General features: G+C 41.9%; 1 protein-coding gene and 1 long non-coding RNA gene across 6 annotated transcripts in view; one reads left to right on the top strand and one right to left on the bottom strand.

Moving 5' to 3' along the window:
* Positions 1 to 465: 465 nt before the first annotated feature.
* On the bottom strand, positions 466 to 4,589 carry LOC308196895. Its single transcript, XR_013952486.1, has 3 exons — positions 3,379 to 4,589; positions 3,162 to 3,278; positions 466 to 2,966 (listed from the first exon to the last, which is right to left on the bottom strand). It is a non-coding gene; the product is annotated as an uncharacterized lncRNA (long non-coding RNA).
* Positions 4,590 to 4,771: 182 nt separating this feature from the next.
* MGMT (O-6-methylguanine-DNA methyltransferase) overlaps positions 4,772 to 19,269 on the top strand; it is a 183,242-nt gene continuing 168,744 nt past the window's right edge. For 3 of the 5 annotated variants that reach the window (XR_013952459.1, XR_013952460.1, XM_080596642.1), the window contains exons 1-2: positions 4,772 to 4,894; positions 15,356 to 15,399. Coding sequence is in view for 3 of the 5 variants with exons in the window: in XM_080596642.1 (XP_080452768.1) it covers positions 15,376 to 15,399 (24 nt within the window). In the remaining 2 variants the exon portion in view is untranslated. Of the gene's footprint in view, positions 4,895 to 9,786; positions 9,916 to 14,586; positions 14,606 to 15,355; positions 15,400 to 19,269 lie in introns of those variants that run through there. The other 2 variants (XM_080596643.1, XM_080596644.1) reach the window with 2 other exon arrangements.

The following is a 19,269-nucleotide window of genomic DNA, read 5'->3' on the forward strand; positions in this document are numbered from 1 at the left end:
ATTCTTATAGGTCTCCGTATTTTGGTACAAAGAGGCCTTCAACTGTCCAATCTGCTCCTACCCAGACCGAAGAAAACCATACTTCTTCAGAACTACCCCTTTGCCCTCATTTCTTGCTCTCCCTGAAAAACATACAAATCATATCCCACATCATCAAAATTTGACTCCTTCTAGAGTTCCCAGAAACACTTGCACTCCCCCACACACACATTTGCTCCAGTGGCCCAGGCACACGCTTATCAGCATTTCACACCCATTAAAATCTAGGGACAAACTCCCATCATGTGCTGCAAACAAAAGTCTGGTGTAAGAGATTATTTCTATTACTAAAACCTATTCTGAAACCAGATTCAGCCTGCCTTTCACACACACACACACACCCCATCCCTCCCTCCCTCCCTCCCTCCTCCAGGCCCAATTAAAGCCCATAACGCGCCCAGACCAAACAGCTAGATCTGCGTTGACGTGAACTTTCCAGATTGAAATTTGCAGGACACATCCCTGCTGTTGAGAAAATGCAAGCGTCCTGGCAAACGAAATCACACAGTTTCTGGTTTCATTCAGACTTTATTTTTTTTCCTGGCGATTATAAATGTGAAAAGCAATACTTATTAACTTGCTCAAGTGAAATCATACAAGGTTACATTATTGCGCTTATTCACAGCTGAGGAGGTTCATGTAGGGAGGTCACGAGCACAGGAAGTGATCGAGGCCAGATTCTGACTCAGTAAGGCATATAGACACAAAGGCAGAAATATATTTTGCTTTTGCTCCAATCTGACAATTTTCTCTGGGGGGAAATTCAAGAACTGCAAGTGAGATCCAAATCATAGCGGTTTCCAATACCACATCTTCCCTGAGACTCCATCTGGTCCTGTCTCAGGCTAACAGGAGGGCAGTTACAGCTCCAGTGCCCGAGTCTCTCTCCCCCAGCAGATGTTGCAGAAGGTAGATGCTTCCAGAGGTTACTCCTCAACAAGGAATTTAATCCAGACAAAAACATTTATGAATTCACATCTCAAGGCCTTTAATAAAACCTCTTTTTTTTTTTAAAGGCCTCCATTCCATCCCATCGCATTCTGTGACCCTGAAGTTTTTACATTAGTCTAAGCTTTGTTTTCCCCTGACAACAAATCACGTTTTTTGTGCATTCATTGGGAACTCTAAGTTGTTTTAGCTTGGCATAAATATCACTCGGTACCTGAAAACACCATGTTAAGTGACCAATACCTTATAAGCAGCAAACTTAGTAACAAATAATGTAAATAATTGAAAGATAATGCCTTGAACAAAAAACAATGACATGGGACAAGATTTGAAAAGAATTTTAGAAATCCTTTACATTCTTGCAATATCAGTGTTGTGAAAATTTCCCCATTAGCTGTTGTGTTAGTGAACTAGACTGGATGTGGCAAAGAAAATTAACACCTAGTGGCCCTTGTAGATAATTGAATAAGGAAGTCTGAAAAGATACACCAACAGGAGGAACAGGCCTAAATGTATGAAAAAGGGGGGTTATAACTTCTGCTGACACTGATGTCGTTGACTATGATACATCTAATTAGAAATAGTCTTCTCAGTCTCTTTCCCATTAAAGGACAGACTGGGAAGGAATTCAAAAGTTCAGTGGTTGGAATTATAACAGCACTAATAATAAAGATTAAAATCTGGTCAGCAGAAGGCTTAGTGTAGATTTGAGTAACGTTCATAATTCTGGGTGCAGAGTGAAAACTGCTAAGGAATACTCGTTTTACCTCATTTGCTAACAGAAGAATATGACAATTAAGTCAAAACGCAGTAGTTTGAACCAGTGTACAGAAACATTTCTTTCTGTTGCAGACAAACAACTTGTGGATTCACTGCCAAAGCCCCAAATGCCTGGTTTTAAGAAAGTCTGGATATTCCACATTCCCTATTCTAACCTGTTATAATGTAAAGTAAAATCATATTAAAGATAATCAATTTCCATGCTTCAGGCAAAAAGGAGATCATCCTGGGAGAGGAGTTAGGAAAGATTTATACATATTTTTTGAAGGTTTCCACTTACAGTAAAGTTTTGGGAACCAGCCACTTTTGAGAAAAGCATAACAGCACAGACAGATTTCATTCACTTCAGTCCTGTTTCCCTTTAATCTGGCATGCTAAGATTTTCAAAGTAAAATAAGTTCATTTTTAAGAGAGAAAATACCAGACTGAAATTTCCAAAGCACTTCAAATTGTAAACAGTCACTAATACTTGGGGGGAATTAATGAACCTCAAACTCAGTCAATCGGAACTACTCCAGATATGCCACTTTCCCTTTTCTCCTGCCACTCAGGACTCACAGGGCAGGTGGAAGCACAATCTGACGCTCTCCACCTGAACTAATCCCAGGTAGAAGTGGAGAGGAGCATATGTCAAGGACACAATTTCACGCATTAAGCAGCTATATATGCCTCCCCATTATGGCTCAGATACACACAGCTCTGAGCAGGGGCAAAAAGGAGTTCAGGGCTCCTTGTACCTCCTATGTGGATGTGCCTGAGAATCTCCTGCATGTTTTAAGATTGCATAAATCTGTAAGCATTTAATTATATAATGAAATAATGTATTCACAGTCTACTGGGAAAGCAGTCCTTTGGGGAATTCAGTACTAATTAAGGTTTCTTTTTAAGAAGCCCTGTTGTCAGCACTAACACCTGCCATGGCCAGGCTGGTCAGCAGGTTGCTCCTTCTCAACTGGAACAGTCCAGACTGACCTAAAAGCTTATCTTCTGTTTGTATGTTGAAGGAAGAAAAGACAGACGGAGAACTGATGATCATTATGGAAAGGGGGATTGCTGAAATTGGCTTTCAGAGCAGTTGGTTTACAAACAATTTTTTATTTTTATTTTTATTTTTTTTTGCCACATAGTAGATCTACTTCTTATTGCAGAAATCTCCATATTCCTCTTTAATCACATCATGATACTGGATTTCAAAATGTCTGGGGAAAAAAAAAAAGAAAGAAAAAAAAAGGATCAGGGTTTAAGAAATTTGATATTTACATTCTAAAATAATAACTATCTCTAGGGTATCCCATCCAGTCCACAGCTTACTGATGTGAAGAGATCTTTCATCTAGAGATGAGATCATCTTCACCTAAGCCATTGCACTTGTATGGGGCACACAATGCCAGTACCTTTCAATTCACTGTTAATCCGGGCTTCATTAAAGCTACTGGAAAGCTTTATTTTCTCTTGTCAGCATACAGCATCAGGTACGTAATAACTTTGAATAATCTGTTCACTAACTGCCACTGTAAAGGTAACAGAAATTAATTATGAATGCATAAAAAAATCAGAAAATATGAACCAGAAGTCTCTAATTGCTTGTAACTTATTACAAACATGGAATACCTTTTCCTATATTTCTCCTTTCTTACAATATTGTTTCTTTGTCGCTTAAAGGACATTGCATTGATGAACTGCTCATATGGAAAGATTTGAATTTATTTTTCTTTATATTAATTCTAATTTATAGATCACACAGATTCACAAATCACTTCTATCTTGTTCTAAACTGATATGTCTGTGAGTTACAATTAGCAGGACGGTGTGGAAGCACCGTACATTTTTACTATCTGAGATCAATTTCTGCAGTGATTATTGGACGATGCCTTGCTTATGAAGATGGCAAAGAAAGTAAAGCGGGGTGGCAAACATTCCTTGCTTATATTTCCTTGAGAGACTGAGGTTAGACCAGAAAACAAAAGGGAAAACTAGGTACCACATTAAAAATAGTACTACTAAAAAAAGGAGTATCTTTGTACTATGGCACACTGGTGTCATTCGTTGCTCTTTTTTAAGTCTGCACCAAGTGCAACAATTCCAAAGGTATTTTCAATTGCTCTGTGGAAACTTCTGCATTTTGGACCAAATTTTGTAATTTGTTAGAATCAGATTTAACACATATGTGCTCACTCAATGTCATTTTTATTCGCAGTGTTCATTTCCTATGAAAAATAGATTTCCAGGATTCTGTGATGAGTTTTTAAATTTCTCCTGATATTTCCCAATTGGATCCCTCCATTTTTGTGATAACTTCTGAGTCATACAATACCACCGTAAAATGTTTTGCTGATATAACTCAGATTAAGATTCAGACAGTGGAAGATCCTCTAGCTTGAAAATTAAAGGTTTCTTGTTGCAAACATGCCTAGCACCTTTTCTCCTGTATTTTGTGTGTGTGTACAACCTCAAATAAACCTCGATCTACAGTCTACATTCCTCCTCCCTGTCTCCTCTTTTAGAGATTGGATTTGCCAATCCAAGACAAATAAATTGGCAAACTTGCTTTTAGTTCATTGTCCCTGCCTTGCCCCTAACTTTGCGAATGAGTTGAAATGTTGATGCTGTCAGCCGTTGCCCGTTATCCTTCGTCACCCTGCTCCTAAGCACTAGCAAAGGACTGATTCGGGTGATTCTTTAGCACCGTGCACTTGTGAGACACGTCGGTTATGAGGCCTGCGTTTTTGCTTCCGGACTCGGCAGATTTCTGTCAGCAGTCGCCCACAAAGAGCTGAGGCGCACCGGCACCTCTCGGCCCGGCTGCTGCCCGCAGGCCGTGGTTTTGCCGCGGACATCCGCGGGCTTCCTCAGCCCCTCTCGGAGCAGCAGCACCGCGGCCTCGGCCAGGGCCCGGCGGGGCTCCCCCGGGGCTCCCCCTGCCCCCGGGCCGGGCCTTGCCGCGCCTCCCGCCCGTCTCCTTCCCGCTGCGGGAGCTGCCGGGGCCGTCCTGCCTCACCCCGAGGCCCCCGGCCCGGGCAGCTCCGCCCCGGTTTCACGGCGCCTGCCCGGCCTCGGCCTGACGGGAAGAGGCGCCGCGCTCCGCCGTCCTCCCTTCTCCTCTTCCTCCTCCTCCTCCCTGCGGCAGGTGCGCGGGCGGCCGGGCAGCCGCGGGCCCTGCGGGGCGGCTCGGGGCGGAGGAAGCAGCCGCGGGCTCATGGCGGCGGGCAGCGGGACGGGGCCGGGCACGGGGCTGCGGGGCCGGGGCCGCTCCCCCCGCGGCGGGGCCGGGTCCCCCACGGGGCTTGGCCGCGGCCGGCCTGGGGAGCTGCGTCCGCAGCCGCCGCGTGCTCCCCGGGGCCCGTGCGCCCTGAGACTTGCGGCGTCTGGGGAGAAACGGGGCTTTATGGCAGCACGGGGCCTCGGCTGCCGGCGCAGGAGCTAGGCCGAGCACGTTTGGTGGAGAGATCTCAGCTCTAAAGCTTGTCTCTGTGGAGCAGGAGTGAAGGAGCAGAAATCCCTCCTGCAGAGCGATGTGGGGCCCGGAGCACCCCGGTGCTGCAGGAGCCCTTCAGGGCTCACCGTGGGCACAGCCCGGCCGGGAGCTCAGGCGCTTCTCTGGGTTTCCATCAGGTGCAGGACGGAGCGATGCGAGGGCAGGAGGGATGGCAGCGCCCTGCCCTCTGCCAGCAGCCCGTAGCTGGTTCAGGCCAACGTGAAACTGCACTAAAGTAATGCATGTCACATTGATATTAACATAAAAATGTCTTTTTTTGCTGCTGGCATAAAAGCTAAGCTCTACAGCCGTTTGTAAAACAGGTACAATGTTGTAACTGCATGCAGTTTTAAAACCAAAGTAAGTGTAAAGAACGGTGTTCTTTTTTTTTCCTGCTATGACTCCCAAATAAAACCTGTTACTGAGTTGCATCTTATTTCTGTGAAATAGAGCTCTTATTAAATGGTGAGGTGCAGCCTCTACATACTAAAGCCTCCCACGTTAACGAACGGAGACGTAACGCGCAGCTTAGGGACGGCTGTCGCGGCGCGACTCCCGAGGAGGGCCCTGCACAGCTGACAGGGTTCCCTTGTGAACCTGACGGAGGCGTTGGCCTCCAAGCCCTGCCTGTCTCCCGAATGCACGCGGGACCAGGAGTGGCGGTGTAGGAGCTCTCCCTCCCTGAACTGCCTCTGTGGCCTTTGGGCCTCCCTCGCTTGCGTGGAAACGCAGCTTAAGTGGAGCCATGATGGGGGATCTTCTGCGGGAGCCCTCCTGCATTACAGTTCCTCCCCGCCCTGCGCGTGGGCTTTCTTCCAACTCAGGTAGCTGGGATGTGGAAGCGCTGAGGAGGTCAGGGGGGCCGAAGGTCTCTTCCAGCAGCTCTCCCCACCCTCCTGTATGGGTACCCCCTTGGAAAGGTTTCTCCCTGCTGGGTAGCAGTGAGCAGAGGTGAAGTGCCTTTGTGTCTGCGTCTTGATTAAGACCTGAAGGGTTAGCAAAAATGGGACCACCAGGCTTGGGGTTTAAGACTAGTGCTTGTAGCCTTGGAACAGAATCATAGATAACACAGCATTTTGTTCTGAACACGAGTTATTACTTCACGCATTAATTTTGGGTTGGGGTTTAAACAGGCCCCTCTCGAGTTTCCATAAACTTGGGTTTCTTTATGCACGTTTGGCTGCTATGATGCTTTTTAAAGCTTATTTCCTCTTGGGCAAAAGCCTTTAAGCACCCCTGTAATGCAGGATACTTCTGTCTAACAAGGTACGGTTCTCTGAAATATGCCAGGTTTGTTTGTTTCCTTGGGAATGGTCTGTGAGTCTGTGTGGCAGAGTTTTTCCAAGTAAAAAGTTTTGTCGGCTTTGTTTTTAAGCAGAAGCGTACCACATCTGGACAATTCTACCAAAAGCCTCAAGCTTCAGAGGAAAAAAGATGTAGCCCTGTGAGCTTGCAAGGTGGCTTTAGCAATTCCTATCTGCATTCTGATCCATGACAAGTTAATTACACCAATTACACCAGCAACTGAACAGAAGCTCTATAGGAAACTGTTGTAGTTATATTGCAACTTGTGTTACCGTGACTACTTTATCTCTTGATAACTCTGTAATTAACTTGTCACCACTGTTTAATGCTTAACGTATGTAGAGAATCAGTTAATGGCATCACTAAAAGGATGGTAGCCTGAAGGAGAAGCTCATGCCCTTTGGGAAGGTTATCGGGGTTTCCCTGAATGGCTAATTTAAGGACTTGTGAAGAAAAAGTATTAAGTTTGTTATGGGAAGCGTGGATAAGATGGAAAGGCTGCGCCGAAGAAATTCTGTTTAAACGGACTTTGGTGACAGGGGAAACTATTAGAAGGAACAGCAATGTAAAAAATCCAAAGCAGAACGTGTCAAAGACATGGATGACTGTTTTTGTAGTCTCCTTTCCTACAGCAGCATGCAGTCAGGAATCTGGAGGAATGAGAACTGATGTTCATGAATTAAACCTTGGTATGCCAGCTGCTCTACCTGCAGATGTTCTGACTAATGTGGTGTAATTTCTCTGTAAGCTTTGTCCTTCATCTCTGATGCAAGGGATGAAATCCTCTCTTGGGGCCAGTGACACTTGGTTTCCGCTGTGATGGTCATTCTCGTTTTGGTATTGTAAGAGCTGAACCATCGGCTTCATGGGAATGAATTTTAGGCCCTGTGATGTTGGGGCTTCTCGGGGTGTTTCACATCACCCTCAGGACACAGTGAGCCATTCTGCCTGGGATGCAGCTGACCTAAGTTAAATTTCTTTTCTGCAAAGAGGGCAGGGAAAAAAAAAAAAAAACTTTTTTGTAATACCTGTTAACATTTCTCATTTTATTTTTCACAGAACAATGTTAAATTCTGGATGTGTGAAACTTCTAAATACATCCTGAAGGCATTAGTATTCAGTCTAACACTTTTAAAGATTTCCTGCGTTAGAATAATTTCCTGTTTGTAACACTAGTGAAGTCAGCAAGTACCTAACCTGGTCTGTATTGCCCATTCCCAGAAGTTGACGGGTGAAGCTGAATGCACATTCCACCAATAGCATAACTCGTAAAAGCAAGCACTTGTTAAATCTATTTGTTTTTATTATGGACATCGATCTGCCAGTCGCAATAATGCATTTATGGACATTTTTCTGCAAGCGCAGCGCTGGTGGCAGTTTTTACTGACAAATTGAGTCATATGGACAGTAGTTCAAAATACGCTTACTTTATTGACGGATTGTGCAATTCTCTAGTTTACTGAGTGTTCATAAGATATCTGGACTGGTGAAGAGAATGTAACTAATGGGAAAGCGTAGGATGAAGTTTTAATTTTAGGAGGCCTGAAATCTTGTAGGCAGTGACAGGTTTCAGCATGTGTCTTGCCTGTTAACTTTTTCATTAATGGCATAATTAAAAAAGCAAAGGTGTCCTAGCAAGGACTTCAGCTCTGCTAATTTATATGAAGGTATAATGAGGAAACCTTCCTGATGCAAGAAAAAATCCCGTGTTAAGTTTTTTCTCCCATAAGGCTAACATTATCGCCCAGCAGTGGTGCGTGTGGGCCAGCATTAATTTAAACACACAGGTAGAGGAACAACTGAACAATAAAAACAAATCAAACCTCTATTGAAATATTTTCCAGAAATGCTAAATGTAATTTTAAAACTGCTGATATTATGATCTACTTGTGTGGTCCAGACTACTGTTTAAAAAAAGTCAAATGTATTTGAATGCCAATAAAGTTTGTGTGGCTTTGCAGTTTTATGGATATTGAGTTATTGTGAAATTATTTTTTGGAAATATGTCACTATTTCGATGCTTTTTGCTAAACCTTTTCCAAATTGTTTCCTCATTTACTATTTTGCAGTAAAAAAGCATCCTATCCTGATTTGTCAGGACTACGTACTATTTTATATTATGTCATATTAAATAATACAAATCATTTCAAGTATATTTTCAAGTCACTTGTAAAAATTGGACCCGCAGCTGACATTCCACCCAACACATACAAATATTTTCATCAGGATAAATCCCTGTTAAAGTTAATCTCCAGGAGGAAGAAGGGATTTCATTGGTATGAAGATTCTGATTCTCCCTCTGCCTTCCAAGCAAAATTGCATATTTTGCTGCTATAGATAGAGGGCCTACGGTCTTGACTATCGTGGCAAAGGGGAACAGAGTAATTCTGCCTCTTTAAAAGCAGGAACTAACGGCATCCAAAGAAGCAGCAGGCGTCAGTTCAGATCACACTTGTTCACTGCACCGCGTGTAGCTGAGTGATGGATCTTGGAACAGGCGGCTGGGGGTGCTGGGTTTGGGTTCACAAGGGAACTGGGCAAACACTGAGCCCTTTGCCTGTTTTCTTTCACGTTTCGAAATCCCACTTCTGACTCGGGAAGCTTGAAACCCACTTTTGGGGGGACATGACAGTGGACAGGTTAAAAAAAATCACCAAGTGCTTGCTATGCCGCTGGTGCTGTTGAAGATGGGCCGCTGAAGAGATGGGCTTTTGGTCTTCTGTGGATTCGTAGACAGCAAGTGTAAATGCTGTCTTGTGGATGTTGCTGCTGCATAATTAGCATTCCAATAATATTTTAATTATCTAACTGCTTTAGATGAGTCGGTCCAATGCAAACAACAAAATGATTTGCAGTTGTTTGTATATTCAAATATACAGGACTGTTAATTAGTTAAACTTTTAATAAACACTTAAAGTAAACTTAAGGCCTTGTTAAATGATTAACTTTTTGGTTTAACTTTATAAAATTACAGGATAGGATATACTACATCTAAAAATACACATGAAATACACAAACTTGCTTTGAGAGCAGTGGGCTGGCTTTGTTGATGGTACATTTTTAGATTGTGAGCGGTGTCCTGGAGAAACAATTCACAAACAACTTTTTTCCCCTTCATCTTGCTCCATTGAAGTTCAGTGTGGTCAAATATAATGTAGTGGGAAGGGCGGGGAGAAAAGGGAAATCCCTTGCACAATCTCCTATTGACATCAAAAATACCTCTGGTTATTTGCTGATGTTTCTTCAGTCTATGAAAGAGCAAGAGTTCTGGTTGGTCGACGGAGAAATGAGATTGGCTTTATTCAAACTGGTTTTAATTTTATTTATTTCTATTTTTATTTTTTTTTCCTGGAATTATAACTGAATTGGTAGGTTTTGAATCCTGCTTGCAGTGGGCATGGGTCATCATCTCCTTTCAGCTTTGAGGCTTTAGGCAGTTGATGTCTGGAAGAGCAAGCTGTGCCAGCATCCAGCATTGCATTTCCAGAAATTGAATTGCAGGACAAACAAGGCCAGGTGGTCAATCTGAGAGTAACTTTTCTTAATAGATGCTTGTGCTTTTTCAGAAAGTAGAATAATAGTGTTATTTTGTCTTCACCAACTTCATTTTATATCACTGGTAATATATAGAGCCTGGTTTTGAATGCTTTTCAGTTGTCTTTTTGTGTATCTATATTTGATTCCATAGTCAGAGTTTCTAAGAATATGATTAACCCTGTGGGTCATCTTATAATGTAATTATTAATGATTGATTCTGTTTATCCTTGAAATCAATATAAGAAGCAAAATGGTTTGGCATATATTTGGGGTTGATTTTGAACATTCAGTAAACATGATCTTGTGACAAGACTAGTATACGTTTATTACTCAGAACATGTTTGATGAATCTGAAGTGTGTAATTAGTTTTATATAATGATGGTGATATGTGGTGTTTTTACATGACTTATGTTAATATGGCCAATAGTGTTAACATCTCCTGCCACTAATAGTTAGGGTGGGGATGTATAGTAATTGATCTTCCTGGGAGTGCTGTAATGTAAAAACAATTCAGGCTGTTTGAAGTATATTTTACAAGTGTGCATTGGGCCTTTGGGATGTTATACTGAAAAACCCAATTGTACAGTTACCATGGGAACCCAATTAGAATAGATTGCTTGAGTTTTTTTCAGTCTTTCATCTTGACCAAAAATCTAATGTACTTTAAATGTTTTCATATGGAATTTTATTCATATACTGACTTGATATATTAGCTGTTTTTAAATTTTAGTGCTGAAACCAGAGAGTATTAAGTTTTGCGGATCCTGAAGACTTCTCTTTCAGGGAGAATCTTCCTTTAATATTTAAGTGTTGGTGAATTGAGAAAAATACTTCTTATGAATCCGAGAGTTCTCATCATAATGCTGCCACCACATGTACTTTTCAGGCTGGAGTTCTGTGAAAGTAAATCGGAAAACATCTTAAATCCCAAGGACTTCCATTCTAACCCATCAACACCATACGGCTGAAATGTTTCATGGCCCTTAAAGGACATGATTTTTGAGATAAGCTCTGACTATTTTTTACATTTCTGTTAATGGATTTCAAGGTGTGGGATGCTCGCACTGTGGGTCTACGATATATTGACTTCCTGTACCATGTCACCTCCTCCCGTGGAGGAGCTCATACCAGCACCTGAAGACATCTGTTCGTCTTGCCGGTGGTTCAGGAACATCCTGCTGGCTGCTCGTCAGCGTGGCTCTAGCCTTGTGGGAACAGAAATTCTGGAAAACTTGGGCATTTCCCGACCAAAAGGCCAAGGGGGCATGAGGGAGGAGCTCGTTGGTCCCAGTCAGGCAGCTCTGAGCTAGCCAGTGAGGATGGGGACAAATTTTGCCTTTCTTCAGCTCTGCTCATGAATCGATCCCTTCAGTTCATCTGTAGGTGTAGCAGGAAATTACCGTCTTGGTGAAGTGATGGATGACAATATGGTTCCTGTCTTCAAGGCAGGTTCAGTGATTCTGGCATCTCAGTTTTTGGTACGTGAGCCAGAATGGGGTGTCATGGTTGAATTTGAAGAGTCATTCCTATGCCGTTCAGAAGAGGTACCAGCTTATTTGCCTTGGGATCAGCCTCAGGGGTGCCTTCAACTAAATTTCAAAAGATGTTCGTGCGCAGCTTGGCCTCTAGTAACAAGACAGCATCTTTGCAGGGTTGGTGGGATACATTTTGGAGTGATGTTTTGAACTTCGCCAGCCTTCTGAAGTTTAGGAATGGTCTTGTGTGGTTTTCGCCTCTGTAGCTGCCGGCCTTCTTCGTGATCACCATGGCTTGAGTGTTACTGGCTGTGTTTGCCCCAGTCACCCGTCAGCAGAAGGAAGCCATCCTGGACAAGCAGACACTTGTACAGCTCAACCTGGGGCAGAAAGAGGTCGTGAACAGTAATCAATCACCAGCCCTCCTTAGGCACCATGCAGCTTCTTCTTGCTTAATTGGTTCATTTGTCCTTCTCAGCCACCCACCTCCCCAGGGGCTCAAGATTTTTTCGAGCCTTCCCCCAGTGCCTTGCCTGCTTTTCGGAACTTCTCAGCAGGGCGCGGGCGGCTGTGGTGCTTGTAGGGCGCTCGGGTAAGGCCTGGTGTATGGATCCACGTCCTTAAAGCTGGAACCCCTTTCCTCTCACACCCCAATCTCCTCACAGTCAGGCGTAGTTTCTCTGCCAGACACTGTGTCCCTCATGAGCTGTTTGCTTACACTTGAAATCATTTTTTATTCTCAGATGCAGCGGGTCAAAAATACCATTTTCGGGCCCGCCGGGGTGGGGGCAGCAGTCTGGCCAAGGGGGAGCACGGCTGGCGGCCAAGCAGTTGGGGAGGACGAGGCCTGTCTTGGTTTGCAAATATTCCAAACTAGCCTGGCGAAATAATTGGGTGTTCCAGTGCTTGTTATGTCCCTAACACAAATCAGAAGTTAATCTAGCTGAAGGATAATTTTGATACCCTAACATTTTGTGGTGTGATTTGTAGGTGAGAGCTTGCATTTGATGTCATTGCCTCTCAGTTACTGATTATTTTTGTTCGGATGCTGTCTGATGCATTAGTTTTATTCAGACTCACCCTGGAGTTTTTACCTTGCAGTTGCTTTGCAAGCATAATTTCCTACATGCAGCATATAAGCAGGTGGTAAAAGAGGTGCTTTGCAGAGTGCGGTGCGTTGCTCTCAGCTGCGCTTCCTTGCTGCGGGGTGAGGAAGAAAACCTACAATCATCTTCGAATAAGTTTCAGTAGAGATCAGTTTTCAGATTTGGGGTTATTTCCAAGTTTACCCGCTTTTCACCCTGTAAAATGGTTAAACACATCTTTGGGAGTTCCTCACATTACTTTCAGATGGATGGAAGCATTTTGATTTTTCCAAAGAAAAAAAATATTAATACAGTTAGTGACAAATCGAGGGGTTCCCCAAAATGTGTTGAGGCAAAGAGGATCTGTCTGTACTACTGCAGCCTGTCCCCTTCCCCTTTTTATCTTTCCCTCTTACTTTTTTTGTGATGATTTGTGATTTGGGGCCCCAGCCTTCCTTCCCTTGTATCGGAGGAATGAATGAATGAATGAATGAATGCCTTCTGACTGCTGGGCTGCTCTGAAACACGCAGCTCCACGGGAGGCTAGCACGGGGTGTATGTGATGCTTAAGTAACTGTTAAACGGTAATTATTTAACATTTGGTGCAAGCGAAGCAAAAGTGCAGGGTACAAATGCGTCCAGACCTTACTGAGGTGCAGAGGCTGGTGTTTTGGAGGAAGACATGGGTCTCCCCAGTCCTGCTGAGGCAGCGGGGAGCCTCCGTCGGGTGGCCAGCCTCCACGCCTTGGTATTGGGCCCAGGGGCAGGCCGCCGGCACCACGGGGTGCTGGTGGGCCAGACCGTGCCATCTCGGCAGCTCCTCCGCTCCCTGGCCTTCCTGTGAGGTTCAGGAAGACGTGTGGTCCTGGGGGGTTACTTGTCCTGAATGGCAAGGCTCGGTGGAGGAGCAGCACGCTTCTAACCGAGGCCTGTTTTATGCACCATGCCCCGATCGACGTGGCGTAGCCCCCACGCTGGTCTCTGCGCTTGGCCATCCCTGCCAATTTGTTTACTTCAGGTGATAGCATTAGGGCTGATAGGCTCCAAACATCACATTTGGCTGAATTTTTAGGAAGAATGTGGTGTTGGGAGATTTATCTCGAGATGAATAACCCCGAATTGGACTGCATTTTTTCGGTTGAATCGAGTCCCTGGGTTGTTACCAGCAGGAATCAGAAGGGATTTGCTAAATTCTCAGCCTGATGCTCATGGTCAGCTAGTCAGGGAAAGGACTGGCGATTCAATGCGGCGGAGCAGCAGTGCTGTCCCCAGGGTGCTGCAGCGCCTGCGGGACTCTCCTGTCCCTTCCCAGCCTGTGCTGTGGCACGGGAACGCCAGAAAGTCGTGGTGTCTGTGTGTGATGCTGGCTTCGTTTGCTGGACTCACACATTCTGCTGCTCTCGGTACTTTGGGCCAGGTTAGAGAACAGTTTCTGGGTAAATCTGCTTTTCGAGGCAAATGTTTTAGCTTTACCCTTCAGGAAAATCTGAAAAAGCTGAGTGTTGCTTTGTCCTTTGAAAGTTCGAATTTGGGACTGACAATAGAAATAAATTGCTATTTTATTGTTAGCTCTATCACAGATGCCATAAGTAATATTAGTAGATTGCTTGCCTGCCTGAGTTATTCACAGTTAGAAATGGAATTAGTGATCTTCACAATCCCTACCTTGCAAGGCTATGATTTTTAGTTTATTTAAAATAAAATTTGGGATCTTAATTCTAAACTCTTAAAATAATTAAGATGTAGTGTTAAACTTAGATATTACAGTTTTCTTGTAAGTAGTCTGGAGGGGGCTGTAAATTCATTCCTGTCATGGACGCTGAGGCTTGGAATGCTTCAAAGTGCTCGGAAAGCCTCAGTCATCGGTGTCACGTCTTTGTTTGTCACGGGCAGGTACAGTTAATCTCCTGGTCCTGTATTGAGTTCCCTGGCTGAAGTGGAGGAGTTCCCTTTGAACTCTGTAAGTCAGGACTCTGAGCTTTGTCAGTCTCCTTGCTTTTCAAAAACGTAATGCTTATCGCAAATCTTTGCAGAGGTGCAGTGATCCTAACTAAATAGCACTGAAAAGAAAATAAAGGAGAAAAACTAAATGCCAAGGAAATAAGAATTCTCCTTTATTTCAAAGAGAAGCTCTTTTTTTTTGTTGTTTTTGTTAGTGGTATGTAAATGATATTGCTATTTCAGACTCCAGTGCTAATAATTGAAGTTAACATTTCTTGTGTACTTCTTAGTGTTTTGCAAACTGTACTTTCAAACCCAGAATATAAGTATGTAAGTTGTTTGCTTTCATTTCTTAAAAAGTGTCATTTCCTAAAATATAAAAGGTTGTTTATTTCACTAAATAACTCAGAAGTGCATTACTGCCTGTGCAAGTATTTCTTAAATTAATAGTAAGTCTTAGAGAGCGTTCTTATTTGAAAGATCAAAGTTTTGTAGTGCTTGTTATTGAAAGAAGTCTTCAATGTGTCATCTGTCGATTTTGACTCTTTAACAAGCAAAGCTGACCTAAAGAACATAAAATTCCTGGTTGTTTGGGGAAAAAAAAAAAAAAGCAGACTCCCTTTTGATATTATTTACACTGAAAAAATAGAGCCTAGTTAAAAAACTGATACAAAGCTAGTTATAAGAAAAATGATCAAATCGACATGCTATTCTTCCTTGGTATTCAAATTAAATTTCAGTCTAACCGAGATATTTTTTTTCCTTACAGGCAGAGATCTTTCATCTAGCATGGCATCGAGGCGTGTTCCAAAAGTAAGTTTCTAGTAAAATAGCCTTGCATTTAGGTGTACATTAGGAGTCCAGCATTACAAAAGAGTTCACGTAACATAGTTTGTTTTTTCCCCAGTGTCCAGCAGTCAGTATTAAGGATTCAGTTGACAAGATTGATGCTGCATTGTAAATCTCTGTAGCTCTGTCATGGTTGGTAACAGGCATCAGTGGACCTTTCCTCATCACGTATCTATCTTCCACAGAGCGTAAACTAATAGGACAATGCTACAGTTTCAGTTTTAAGTTAGCTGTTTGCTTCCGTTTCCTAATAGAAATTTCATTTATGAAAAATAAGAAAAATAAATGCATGCTTAATTTGGGGGCTTAGTGCTTCAGTGAGGTGAATGTAGAGGAATAACTGTTTGTAGTAAAATAAGAGCGTATGGCTGTTTATCAAGAAATTCAGAATGATTTTCCTTACTGAAGGACAGGCACCAACAAATTTGTACTCAAAAGCCATAGTCTTCAAATAATTGAAATGAACTCTGAAAATACTAATACTTTTTTTTTTTTTTTTCCTGTGGAATAGCTACTTTTGTAACATTAGTAATGCTCTTCTAGGAAAGTATTTTTAGTACAATCAAACTTGCATGTCTAACTATTCCTGCTGGCAACTTCTACCACTATTAAAAATGTCTTAATAGTGGCATCTCTTGTGTTTTTAATCTGCTTCGTGTAACATAATGTGGCTTAGAAAAGCAGTATTTTGGCATATTTTGTCTTTTTACTCATTTGTAGAAGATTTTCTTTCTCTTTTCCCTAAAAGATTATTTTTTTTTTTTAATAGAATGGTTGAGGGAGAAATTAAATTCTTGGGGGGAAATAAATTCTTGTTTCACTTTTTCTTTTTAACTATTTTCTCTGCGTTTGTATTTATGTACCTTCTAGTTGTAAACATTTGGTAGCAGGTATGTTGAATAATTGCAGAGAAATATTTGATTATCTTGTGAACAACCAGGCATATGTGGAAGAGCCCCTTGTTCCCTCTCATTCAAAGCTAGGTGTGATATAGCTGGCAAGTGACATGAAACTAATAATTTATTATCTAACCTTTTCATTTCTCCCGCTCTCACTTCTAGTTGAAAGGTGCAGTGTTAGCTGTGAGGGGAGCTTTCCCTTTTTGATACGTGGAAAGGCAGAAGGTTTAAGGTAAAATGTGAACTCTCACAGCCCCATCTGCAATGGGGACCGCAGGAGGAGCGCACACATAGCCACTGCTCCTCGACTCCCTGCTGCTGCTCCCCCCTTCCCATTCTGGATGCATATTAATATATGTAACGTAGCTCAGGTTTCTTTAGAATAGTGATATTTATAGCGTGTGATTAGTTTACAGTTTTACAGTGAGCACAGCCACACGTTGGTGCGACACAATACACACCCGGCTCGTGTGTTTTGCAGAAATCAATAATCACTGACACAACGCGCTGAGCAGTTTTTAAGCAGGGTGCCGAGAAATGGTTTCTGCAAGCAGCCAGATGTGGACATTCTGCACAGCTGCTGGTTTTGTCTCTCACTTGCTCCCTGATTCTGTAGCTGTGTTGCGGTGACCAAGGATGTGTGTTGGGCTTGAGGGAGAGGCTGAAACGTGACCATAGTTATGTGCATAAGCATACATCAGAAATGTATGTTTAGGAATTTGGGGATCTTATGGTGTTCTTATGACAATGTGGCTTTTTTTTTTTTTTTTTTGTATTTCATGAGATGTAATTCTAAATCTAGTTCAGTTCTCTGGATATTTTGTAGTTATTACATTTAAACTTGATAAACAAATTCTTTTACTAACCGTAATGCTTTGTTCTCTGTTCTCAATATAGTGAAACACTTGTCCTGAATCAAACTGAAATTGGTAATGACAGGAAAATTCAGACTTTGTATGACAAGACTATAATGCTGTATTTTTGTATGAGTTTTTTGACACCTGTCTTTTGTGTGTATATATTTTTCTGTACATATATTTGTGTTTTTAGTGAATTCTTAATACACAGATCACTGCTTCATTTATGCTTAAAGCTGTTCTACTCACTTTAAAAATTCCAATGAAATTCTTTTCTTGAACACAATTCAGATTCCTGACTCTCCTTTAGCCTAAAAAGGAGCACTATTAATGGTTTTGTTCATATTGCCTGGATTTATTCTGTTATTATTCTCTAGCTCCTGCTTTTCAGGTATAGCTATTTTGGTATTATAAAGAATGATGGATTATGTAGGAAAGTTTCTTTTGAAGCACTCCTGATATTGTGCAATGCACTTGGGGGTCAGCTACACTTGACTGATGCATGATTTATCCGATGTCCCTGCCACTTTCTGAGATAAAGCTGCTATTTTATCAAAAATGCCAGCAAGTGTGATTTAGAATTTATACACCTCCTTTTTTCAAATAATTGTTCTGATTACTTTCTGGCATGGCAATAAAATGATAAAGGTAATTGCACACGAATGTGAGATAGCACCAAAATACAATAAAATTAACCTGAATTAGCTTGACTTGTCGATGAGAAGTATTTATGAAATGTATTTTTGCAATAAGGGAGACTGATATTATAGCTGGAAGGTGAGTTATTGCCTTAATGTAATACAGTTTGAAATTTAAAAAAGAGACTGTTACAGTTGAGGGTGATTGTGCCTTTGAAATTAAGTTGAAGTGATTCTTATAATTGGCAGCAATAATGCATTGTGAAGGTAATATCTTTTATTGTGTTATGCCTAGTTGCATTATCTTTTATTTAGCTGGTCCTGACTTCAGCTCTGCAGAGAACGCAAGAAGGAGCAGATCAAGAATTTTGTGGGTTTAGTGATAAAAATTTGAAATGTTACCTTATATTAAAGTCATTCTTGTGCTAGATTTTTTCATTTTTTAGTCCATTTTCAATTCCGATGAACCTGATACAGGTCTCATTTGATTAAACTTTCATCTCTTTTCCTTGTATTAGCGTAGCTGCCATATATTTACATACACAGCTGAACCATGTAACAGGAGTGCACTTAGTCTTTCTGTATGTATGCACGCATATATATCAGGTGCTAATTTTGTTAGCTAAATTTTCTATTTCTTGAATGTGTCAAAGTATGACCACCTCTTATTAAAAAGTGCACATAGAGACGCTTATACACTCAGTACTTTGGTAATTACAGAATAGATTGTAAAATGTTGACTAATATATTGAGTTTCTTATTTTTTAATCGATGAACACTTCTGCAAAATCCAGAGAACTGCATGATGTCTAGTTTTCCTCTGTGTGAGACTTCTTAAAAACTCAAACCAGTAACAACTAGGTATCAGTTGTGGGGACCTTCCAATTTTAGATATTCTTCATCATATTCTTCATCTTTGATGCTTTATTATGATATTTGTTTCTTCGCCTGTTTGGCAACAGATTCCTTTATTTTTAGTGTTTTATGCCATGTGATTGCACGTTAAAACAGTGAATAACTGAACAAAGTGTAACTTTGCTTGTAGTGCATTGCCCAGTGCTTCTAATTGAATCTTCTGGCATATGATTCCCAATCTAAAAATAAGAGGGGCTTAATCCATCTGTAGGTCATCAGTGTGGTAAGAATAACAACATGCTTCCACATCCCGTGGCAGATACAGCGAGTAGTGTGGCTTACAAGGGGATTGCTGGTGGGATTTACAGGTACTTTCAAACCGCAAGGAATGGATACAGTTATGGCTTCTGTCTTTGCTATTTGTGGTATAATTTGCTTATTACATAAATATCTTGCCCTTAGCTGTCTTTCATTTTTTTCCCCATTTTCATGCCACTCCATTTCTTGTCCACTTCTGCTCCAGTTCATTGTATTATCTCACCACCCACCATTTCAAAAACATATCCTAAAGTAACTGGGAGCCTC

The sequence above is a fragment of the Anser brachyrhynchus genome (genome assembly GCF_964034855.1).
Source record: "Anser brachyrhynchus genome assembly, chromosome: 6".
Taxonomy (NCBI): domain Eukaryota; kingdom Metazoa; phylum Chordata; class Aves; order Anseriformes; family Anatidae; genus Anser; species Anser brachyrhynchus.